Here is an 11,444-nt window from a genome sequence, read left to right on the forward strand (position 1 = left end):
TGATGGGCTTGTTCTGCTTTGGTGCACTAAACACTCTACATGACAAGAGCAGCGTTAGAGAGAGAATTTTAATAATGCAACATACATTAAACAAGATAAGTTTTACAGCAAGTCTGAGCTTCAAAGAGCCAGTCAACTAAAAAAAACTAAGCACTGAATCAACCAAGAAATTTGGAAAACAAAGTGTTTTTGTTTTAACATGGCCTTTGCAAAACGAAAGCTAATAGGTTTTCTTTTTTACCCAACAACTTTTATTACAGTATGTTGGATAAAAGCCTCAATGCTTTATCAAAAGGACACGGGAAGGTTTTTGCAAAGAATGTATCGGAGCAGCTCATGTGCGTCTTGAATTCTTAACCGGATCACATTAAGAATGACTGCTGCAATCTCTGTGCAAGAAAAACACAAGAATATGAACACCAGCGGCAGCCTGTGAAACATTAAAATAGTCCACAAACTCAGCCATCATCGAACGGGAAATGGGGAGCGATCATGCAAATGAGCGTGTCAGACATTAACATATCAAGGGGCCCTAATGGGGCCAATTAAGCGTGTCTTGTAATTACAGTCTGAGTGGAAGGTCATTCACCTCTGCTATCATGGGGAAGAGATAGCGGGAAAGAGAAGAGAGCTCTTGTTAATCTCAGGTGCCTATGTGCCAATTTATTTGCTCTATCCACAAATCTTAGAGATGAAGCCATTTCTGAGTCATTTTTAAATTTGGTAAGTCTGTTTGCATTCATAATACAATATAATGATAAATAAATGCTGAATGTGCAATCTCTTTGAAATAGTCTTTAACTGCAATGGTTTTAAGGTCCATTCACACAACATACTATATCAATAACTATATTAGCGTCCACACCAATGCACAAAGTTCTGTTTATTATACACTCGCACTGCAGTTATGTCACTTTGAACGCTCAAACTCAAAACTATATCTTTACAGTTATCGTCCTTGGCTTACCCACGGGCATCATGTCATTCTTAATCATAGTAATTGATCTTGGTACGGAAGAGTGCCAGGACTGGTGGTGCATTTACAAAACATACAGATCTGCTTTTACAATCACTATGATGAACAAATCATCCAAAACTAGCTTGTCTAAATTTAAACTTAAACATTTCCAAATGAAACAGGATATGTAATGAGAAAAAAATAGACTTCATAGATTTTTAAATGTGGGTGTTTTATACCATAATGCAGTCAGACTGAATGTGTGTTTGTTAAAGAGATAGTTCATCCAAAAAAGGAAATAATCATGAATGTCGTAATTTACTCACCCTCAAGTTGTTCCAAACCTGTACGAGCTTCTTTCTTCTGATGAACATAAAAGATGATATTTTGAAGAATGTGGATAACTAAACAGTTTCTGTTCTCCACTGGCTTCCATAGTATTTTTTCTATACTATGGACGTAAATGGGGACCAACAATTGTTCGGTTATTATACCCATATTCTTAAAAATATCTACTTTTTTGTTCAGCAGAAGAAAGAAGCTCATACAGATTTGGAACAACTTGAGGGTGAGTACATTATGACAATTAAAATTTTTGGGTGAACCATACATTTAAACCATTAACTATATAGCAGCTATTTGGCTTTTGGTTACATTAACGAATACCCTGTATAGACTAAGGGATGTCAGAAGAAAAAGAATGTTCTATCAGAGAAAAATTTATAGATTTATACAGACTTTGTGAAATTATTCATTTTAAGAAATAAAGCATTAAAGGGGTCATATGATGCTGCTAAAAAGAACATTATTTTGTGTATTTGGTGTAATGAAATGTGTTTATGCGGTTTAAGGTTCAAAAAACATTATTTTCCACATACTGTACATTATTGTTTCTCCTCTATGCCCCGCCTTTCTGAAACGCGCCGATTTTTACAAAGCTCATCGGTCTGAAAAGCGAGGTGTGCTCTGATTGGCCAGCTATCCAGTGCGTTGTGATTGGCCGAATACCTCAAGCGTGTGATGGAAATGTTACGCCCCTTTCCATATTGTGATGCCCTGTCTCGCCGGAGCGTAACATAAAACCATGTCTGCATTTGTGATCGGAGAAATGACAAACAACAAGTGCTACTCTACACTGCCCAAAAAACTCGTGTTTGAATCGTCAGTGGCAAATTCTTTAAATATAAAAAACTTACTTAACAGTCTGTGAGTCATAGTCTTTGCAACTTTACAGATCTTCTTTATGCACCAAGAGCTTGTAACACTCCAAAGAGAAAGGAAAAATTGAAATCGCATCATATGACCCCTTTAAGAAAGTTAATAAGGTCCTTTTTGATTTCATGTCAATGAACACAAAAGAAGATAATTTGCAGCATGTCTAGGCTGCTTTTGATAATGGGGAAATCAAGCTGCAAAAACAACAAAAAGCACCTCAAAAACATCATAAAAATAGTCCACATGATTTAGTCTTATGAACTAATATGAAAGTTTTGAGTGACGAACAGACAGAAAAACAGCACATGAGTTCTTTGGGCCACTTTTATGACACTTTAATGGTCTGTTTTTATCATTTTTGGAGACATTTATTTTAAAAACATGACAGTTTTTATTTCTGGCCAAATTATTCCATTAAACAAGCTAACAACATTATTACTGTCTGGTGCTGAACCCAGATTTCAAGAAGTAAGGGTGGGTCATGTGCAGCAAATGACAGTGGTGTATTTGAGGGGTTTTATTGCATCCCAGGGGAGGCAGAGGGGCATTGTGGGGCAGAGGAGTGCTGGGCGAGACAGAGGCGACGCTGCTGAGGCAGATGGAGTCTGGGGGCGATCTTTGATTCTGACACCAGTGCAAGTCTCACTCCGCAGCTGTTCTTCCACAGTGGCATCCACCATTAGACAGGGTTCAGAAAGGGTTCACAACACACACAATTTCTTTCTCCATCTGACCTCATTTCTATTTTAATGCTGCCACACTAAAGTGCTTCAGTTTCTGCAAAACAACCTCAGAAAAACAATTTTTCAGAAGCTATTGATCTTAAAACACCGAGGGGGGAATTCACTAAACAGTTGAGTCACTTTTGCATGCAATATTACAGTGCAAAGCACAATGTTTTATCCACTAAACACCCACAATCTCACTTAAGGTGACACTTTACAGGAAGGTTCCATTCGTTAACATTAGTTAACTACATCAGGTAACATAAATTAACAATTCAAACGCATTTATTAATCTTAGTTAATGTTAATTTCAACATTTACTAATACATTACTTTGTAAAGCAATGTAACTATCTGTTAACATTATTTAATGGACTTGAGCTGACATGAACTAACAATGAATAGGCTAGTTGTATTGACTAACGTTAACAAATAATTAATCATTTAAATTAGAGCCCGACCGATATGGGTTTTTTGGGGCCGATACCGATACCGATATTAGGTAGTAAAAAAGGCCGATATCGAGCGCATCGGTAGCCCCTCCCAGAATCGTTTGATCAGTTGGCACCGGACCGCGAATTTAACCACCCGTAACTCCCGAACCCCAGGGGCTATCGACGCGTGGGGGGTCTCATTCGAAAGCGGGCCTCTAGACGTACACTCGATTCGCGTTCGAGAGGGTTCCTCGAGCTGAAGGGATCCCCCGAATTTGGTGCGGATTCGCCACACTGTTACGTAGATATAGCCGTTCAAAGTTTCAATGGTTTTCCATAGACTTAAGCTTTAAAGTGTTTCATCCAGGTCGCCAGTAGCAAACAATGGAGCGTGCTCTGCTGGACAAACTAAGTAATTACACCATTTCAAGCATTTTGTCTGCGTTATATGTTCTGTAAAAAAATTTTCATATCGGCGGCATATTTGGCTCATATCGGCCGATAATATCGGCAAAACGATATATCGGCCAGGCTCTAATTTAAATACACTTAAACTGCACTGCACCATATTAAAAATAAATTAGGGCTGCAACTAAACAAAATATAATTTTGAATCCAAAATTTTTCTGTATATATAGAGAAAATTTTTTATTCTATGTTCTGACCAAATTTAAGGTTATGCATATTTCTTTTAAATTTGCCTGATTCCTAAAACAATGCAGACATCCAACAACACATTCAGGAGGCGCAATTAAATCTTGGTGAATTTGCCCCATAATAATCTCACAATTTAACCCAACGAGCCACTGTAGCACCTCTGCCGACCCCTGTTAGTCACGACAAAGCACCACCTTCAACTTTTCTATCCGCTGAGCACCTGCAGAAGTGGCTTCAGTTGATATCTGCCATGCATTTCACGCTGAGGTTAGAAACACCAAGTCATGTGTAAATGTCAAACCCTCAGGCATGTTCACTCCATTCAGTACAAGGAAGAGTGAAAACCTAGATCTGACTTTGCTCAACCACACCTGCAGGTACAAAAAAAATAAAAAATATTGTCCAGACATCTTTCTAAGAGTGTGGCCACTCTTCTGCATGTAGGCTATTTTAGAATATGATGCAAGTAACTTAAAACAAGAAGCCAGTAGGCTTGCCGCGATAGACGGTGCTGACGGTGATACCGTTGTTAAGCCGCAACACCGGTTACATCACTTGCCCACCGCGGCACCGACCCCCACTGTCATTTTGATTTTTTTATAGTAATAAAAATCATTTAGTTCAGTAAAAGAACAGACACTACAATTAAAAACTGAATGCGGCTGCTCAATGCAGCGTGCCAAATGACCGTCTCATCACAGATCAGATTTCATTTATCCAGTGAGGAGAGTGAGGAGAGCTGACTGACAAGAAGAGTGGGGTGAGACAGACAAGACGATCGCGGATGATTTAGTTTCGAAACGAAACGTAAAACCGCCTGTTTGGCAGTATTTCGGATTTTGAAAAGCCTGTTGACTTTTGCCGTTTATCTGATTTGTAAGGTGATTTTGTAAGTTTTTTACACATTCGTTTCTTATTTAATTGGTTCCACAGTGTTTGCTGATTTTTACTTTATTTAAACTTTGTATAATTCATTGTCGTTGTATTTGACAATAGCTTTACGCTGAATTGCCGCTATTTGAAAGTGAAAGTAAAATGCGAACGCCGCTTTTGCAAGCTATTTAAAAGCGAAGGAAAGCGAGAAAATGCCCCTGCCCCCACGGTGATACCGGTATTATCGGTGTTGTCACACGTCGATTAACCGGTGGGAAAATTTCCTCACCGTCACAACCCTAGAAGCCAGTCTGCCATCTGCCCTGTGCAGGTGAAATGAGAAATTACACCAACTACATAACGCAGCATTGACAGTGTCTGTTTCATGCTATACACACAAAAGGACTGCATAGAAGACAACGGAATGTACCCAAATCAAATCAAATTGTTAACTAATGGTCATTCTTAACCCTGAATAACATAATCCTGGATTATCTTGTTTCATGATTTACACTGATCATACAAAATCCTGAGTTAATTATTAATCCTGGGTAGTCAGGATTCAAGATTTCATAGTGTACTTTATAAACCCTGGGTTAATGTTTTGGTTTCGCATATTTATGAGGTTAATAACACTGACAAATACAGACCATAACCTGTTTTAATAACGGCTTATCCATTTGTGGAAATGCCACAAATAGAAACTTGAATAATCAAATGGAATAGAAAAGACTAGACTAGACTAGAATATGCTTTTTGCCTGAAATTGTTAACCCAGGGTCATTCTTTACCCTAAAAACATAATCCTGAATTATCTTTTTTCATATTTCACAATATTGTGCATTAGTCAGGTTTTGAGATTTCATATTGTACTTTTGAGGTTAATAACACTGATTGGACAAATTCAGCTGATAACCAGTTTTAATAACTACTTTTCCATTTGTGGAAATGCTTAATCAATCTAACAGAATACAAAAGAATAGAATATATCTAATTGAATAGAACATACAATAAATAAAACAAAATAAATATAATATTAATTAAACTGCACTGAATCTAATCGGGGAAAAACAGAACAGAGTAGAATGAATAGAATATTATGAAATCAAACTGTCTTGAATAGAATTAACATAATGTGAATTTAGCCAACTGAATCTTTACTAAACTGAACAGAATTTTTTTTAAATAGAATGTAATTGACTAGAATGTAAATTAATTGAACAGAATCTTTACTAAACTGAACAGAATTTTAATTAAATTGCATAATCTAATAAAATAAAACAACAGTCTACTAAACTGAATAGAATATCATCAAATCAATTGTCTTGAATAGAATGTACTTAAATAGAATTGAATCAAACATAATATTGATTAAACTGAACAGAATCTAATCAAATAAAATGTAAAGGATAGAGTAATAGATATCAGAAGCACAAAAACTCTGTTCACGCTTATGTGTTTGCACTTTTGAGCTTTTGTATCATCTGTAAACAGTGTAAAGTGGTGCTCCGGCGGGAATGACGCAATTGTACAAGGATCGTCATCCCTCTATTACTTCATACTGATGTGAAGATAAGATGATTTACTGTGATAACACTATGGCAGTCTGGTGGAAATCCTTGAGACTAGGAATGTAACGATTAACTGCGAGCCAGTTGAAAATCGATTCAAATATGTGACGGTTCAAATTAGGGCTGTCGCGATTCATCTATTTTATTCGACTATTCGATTTTTTTAAATCCTCGACTTCATTTTGCTCGAGTCGACCAACTGGCAAAATACCGGAAGTGGCGCATTTTACAGACGAGAATGTATAAAACACATTATTAGTCTGTTTTCCAAGGCTGCATGATATATTAAACCCTAATAATTATAATAATTAAGCCTAATTGTGAATTCACAAACAAAAAAAATTCAAAATAAAAGCTCAAACCCTCACTCTGAGTTTACACGTTTTGATGTCCACATATTCATTTAATTACAGTGGCTATAGCATTTCTGTCCTAAAGAAATGGCCAAATATTAAAGATTAAGTGGACATTTGAATGAAATGGTGCTTGGTCAATATTAAAGGGGTCCTATTATGCTTTTTCACTTTTTAAATTTTAGTCAGTGTGTAGTGTGTATGTTTGGGCATAAAAAAAGATCTAGAAAGTTACAAATCTCAAAGTCCACTCCAAAGGGAGATATTTCGTTTTTAAAAAATCCCTTTTCAAGAACTACAACGAACGGCTCGTTTGGACTACAGCGTTTGTTTCCGGGCTTTGTGATATCACAAAGCGGCTCATTAGAATATCATTACAAATAATTCCCGCCTACAGAAATTCGAATGGTTGGGGGGTGGGGAGGGGCGAGGTTGTGGTTAGAACGCTTGGTTGAGTGAGTGCATCAGACGAGACGATGAAGAAGAAGTGCTGCTGCAGAGTTAGTGCATGAGAGAAAACGAAGAAGAAGAGCTGCTGTGCTGTAGCGTCAAATTTCGGCATGTCTAGAACTATTCTTACAAGTACAACACGACGTAGCTGGGCGCCGCGGACATTAATTGATTTTATAAAAAAAAAAAGTTTTTTATTTTTTTCAGAAATACCGCACATTTACATTTTTCTCTCAAATAAATTCTGGTAAATAATATTTCTTGTAAATACTACTTTAAAAAGTGTTTTTTGATTATAATTTTATTATTAGTAGACTAGAACACATGGATATGTTGTCATTCTTACACTATAATACTGAACTTTGATTTCAGTGATTTGGACTATGAGAATGGACACTTGCTTCTTGCACTTTATGTTGCACTTTACTTTTTTACTTTTGGATTTCATTTGGTTTAATGAAATATAGTTTAATAAAACATTCTTAAGTAAAATTGTTTTTTTGTGTGTGTGTGTGTGAAATTAATCGTTTAGATTAATCGATTAATAGATAAATTAGTCGATAGATTCATCGAAATAAAAATAGTCGGTAGTGGCAGCCCTAGTTCAAATAGTTTGAGATGCTAAACAAATCGCGATTCATTTAGGTGTAGGAGTTTATATGAATGTATGTCTGAGGGGAACTTACTGTCTTTAGAAAAGTTTAGATGGTATTTTTTCTTTTCATCTTGCCTCTGTATGAATCTGCATCTCATTCAGCTTTGCTGTTTCATGCAGATATTTTTATTTATAGTTTCACAAAACTGAAGTCAAACCATTCTGTTTTTGCTTCAAATTTCGAAATTATACAATCCAATTTAGATTAAAGACTGCTCATGTTGCATGTATACAGCATCTTTTTTTGGATCATGATTAAGATGCAGTGGTTGCCTCTAATTTTAAATGGAAAGAGCACAGACGAAGACTTATTTTGTTTATATGAAGAGATTTATTTTATTTGTGTTACTCATTTATTTGTTTTGGGGCTTGTTTTAAAATTTCAATTTAGTTTTGTTATTTACATTTACATTATATTTAAATGTTGTCATTTAGCAGACGCTTTTATCCAAAGCGACTTACAAATGAGGACAATAGAAGCAATCAAAACCAACAAAAGAGCAATAAAATGCAGATGCTATATTAGTATATTATAGTGTTATATTTCAATTTCACAAAGAAACGTGCAGCATTTTGTCCAAGCAATAATAAAAAGACACATTTAATTTATAATTTGTCTTAAATCTCATTTTGTTAAAACAAAATCGTGAATCGAATCGAATCGTGAGTTGAGCAAATCGTTACATCCCTACTTGAGACTGGTTGAGTGACAATGTTTCCATGCTATTTCTCAAAGAACACTGACTTGAAATGATGACAGACGATCATTTCAAGAAGATGAAAAGGAACAAAACTACAAACAAAGATTAAAGGAAGTAAGCTAGAGAAAAGTGATATGAGGCTAGCTGTGAGAGAAAACCCCATCTATCTAAATATTTGAAACAACAAAACCCAGAAGTGCAAATCAATGACATCATTCAATCCAAAGTCAGCCTCCAACAAACAGTGATGTATACACACACATTTTGTACACACAGACCACAGACGCTAAATCCAGCCAAGGTCTCTGTACCAAAACTTCCCATGAACACCACCATGAAGTACTACACCACCAACTGTAAATATAAACTTCATCTAAACTCACAATCTTTTGTTTTAATGAATACTGACAGGCTTTAATGTAATGTTGTTTGATGTAATCTGTCTTTGACATCATGAATCAAGAGCTCCACATGTGGAAAAGGTTTCTCAGGGCTGTTGCGTGATTGTGTGTTTGCACTGATGTTCTGCTGGCAGGGCCAGCTGGAAGGAGCCTCTGATGGGAGACATAGAGGGGATTTCCCCAGCGCTGCACCACACATCACCACTAAAGCATTCAACAAGATCAGAGCAACATGCGCTCCTCCGTCTCTACTATCAATATACCCTGTGTGTCCCTGCCTGTTTGGCACAAACACATTGAAACAAAAACTCAAATAAGCAGGCTGAATCTCTTAAATCTGGGCCATATTTCACCCCTAAAATCCACAGGAGAAAAAAAGAAATTATTTGCATAAAGAAAATGAATCTTACATTTTTAGGGTCATTTTTATTTTGTGTTATTATTCTCATGACAATTAAAAGGATAGTTCAACCAAATATGAAAATTTTGGAATCATTTACTCACTCTGAAGTTGCTTCAAACCTGTATGAATTTCTTGCTTCTGTTCAACCCAAAAGAAGATATTTTGAAGAATGTCGGTAACTAAACAGTTGCTGGTAACCATTGATTTCCACAGTATTTTTTCCATACTATGGAAATCAATGGGCTTCAGCTCCCTGCATGCTCACTGGCCGTGCCAAACTGTATATATCCATGCAGCGCAGCGCAGCACTGCTTAAAATTATCGACAATTTGGGAGTAAATAAGAAACATGCATGAATGAGAAAATAAAGCACGGGATGTGCTAGATGTTAAAAGGAGTTATTAAGCGCAATAAACCTCAAAAAAGAACTCGCATGCTTTTTAAGGGGGAGGAAATGCTCAAAAAGCAGGGCAGGAACACTGGTCAAGTGAGAGATTTCTTTCCTTTCTTTTAAATTCATTTTGTCATGGTATCGGTTCAGTAGTAGTATCGAGATATTTTACTCTGGTATCGTATCGAAGTCAAAATTTTGGTATTGTGGCAACGCTAATCTGAACACAATGATTATTTACATCCGCATATTAAAAGACAGGACAACAAATGCTAGTCATATTTTAATAATATATCATTATTTTCTGCATTATGGTAATGATAATGAGATTGTATTTTACATTACGGTAACACAAACTGATGGTAAAATGTGCTTAGCTGACATGAAAATGATGCCTCAATGCAAAACATTCTAAAAAAGGTGCCATTTTCTTTATGCAAATATAATTTCTTTTTCATTTTGAGGTGAAATATGACCGCACATTTTTGACTAGCTTCATGAGACTCACCTCGAACCGTTGTGCCCTATTGAAACACACGGAGTTAATGTTCAACAAGAGAATAATTCCGATGATGTAACAGTTTCAGAGGCGTGTTTGTGTTTGCTTTTTGCTGTGGTAACTGTGCCACCATGTCATTATTGTGGCCTTTGTAGACAAGGACACTGCACACTTCACAGTGATACTGACACCTGTTTGGAATCCTCAGTTTTCAGTAGTACTTATTAATGAATCAAAAAATAGTCTAAAAAAACTACAAACCTTGTGAGTTCTTGTGCTGTCCGGGTCCATTTTGGAGACCGCCATCTGTCAAAATAGCCACAAAGTCAAGAGTATTAAAATGACAGAAGTACATTTCATACATTTGTATGAAATTTTTATCACAAAGATGTGTTTATAGCTTGTTCAAGTTGTTATGAAATGTGATTGTGACTATTATTTTTCTATGACAAGCATGCAATCAGTGGTCTTGAACTGTATTATTTCAAGAGTGTCATTGAAGTTTATTACTGATAAACTTCATCTGAATGTAATCCTCAATAATAAATGACACCATAGCCAGTGTTGTCCTGCAACAACAATAACAATGCAACATTTCCTCAGGATTCAGCTGTGCTTCTCTTTGTTCTCATAATGCGGTGTGCATTAAAAGAGCTCTAGCATGTCGCAGGTCAAATATGCAGAAAAAAGCGTCACAATCACCTTTGATGATGTAAGTTTCAGCACTGACAGGTCATTAACCTGTCAATTTCTAGAATGGGTAACTTTGACTATGCAGTGTTTGATATCATAATATATCAAACAATATATTATTATATATTTTATATATATATAATATCTTATATATATCTAATATATATAAGAATTTTTACCATGTTTTTACCATGTCCCCTGGTACAATTAGGCCTGTCGCGATAATTAAATAACCGTCTAATCGCGATTATTTGATCTAACCGCGGTTGTTTCAGACAACCGCGATTATTGTGCCTTTTATACGAGACAAGGGGGAGTCATACACCAAAAGAAACAGAAGAGCACCAGTTTGCTTTTCATGCACTGTAAAGCCTATACAGGGCTCCAGACTCATTCTTCCCACTGAAGCTCTTTTGCAACTAACTTTCTCAGCTGGTCGCACGAGCACATGATTTGGTCGCAATAT

The 11,444-nt window shown here is 36.2% G+C and overlaps 1 protein-coding gene across 1 annotated transcript in view; it reads right to left on the reverse strand.

The window, feature by feature from the left end:
- The window catches only part of LOC107758305 (mitogen-activated protein kinase kinase kinase 3-like), an 83,105-nt gene that overhangs the window by 41,648 nt on the left and 30,013 nt on the right, over positions 1-11,444 (reverse strand). Inside the window, exon 3 of the mRNA XM_016576020.1 lies at positions 10,547-10,591. Coding sequence (XP_016431506.1) covers positions 10,547-10,591 — 45 coding nt within the window. The remainder of the gene's footprint in view (positions 1-10,546; positions 10,592-11,444) is intronic.

This window comes from Sinocyclocheilus rhinocerous, unplaced genomic scaffold, assembly GCF_001515625.1.
Source record: "Sinocyclocheilus rhinocerous isolate Xijiao unplaced genomic scaffold, SAMN03320098_v1.1 scaffold142, whole genome shotgun sequence".
NCBI classification, from domain to species: Eukaryota; Metazoa; Chordata; class Actinopteri; order Cypriniformes; family Cyprinidae; genus Sinocyclocheilus; species Sinocyclocheilus rhinocerous.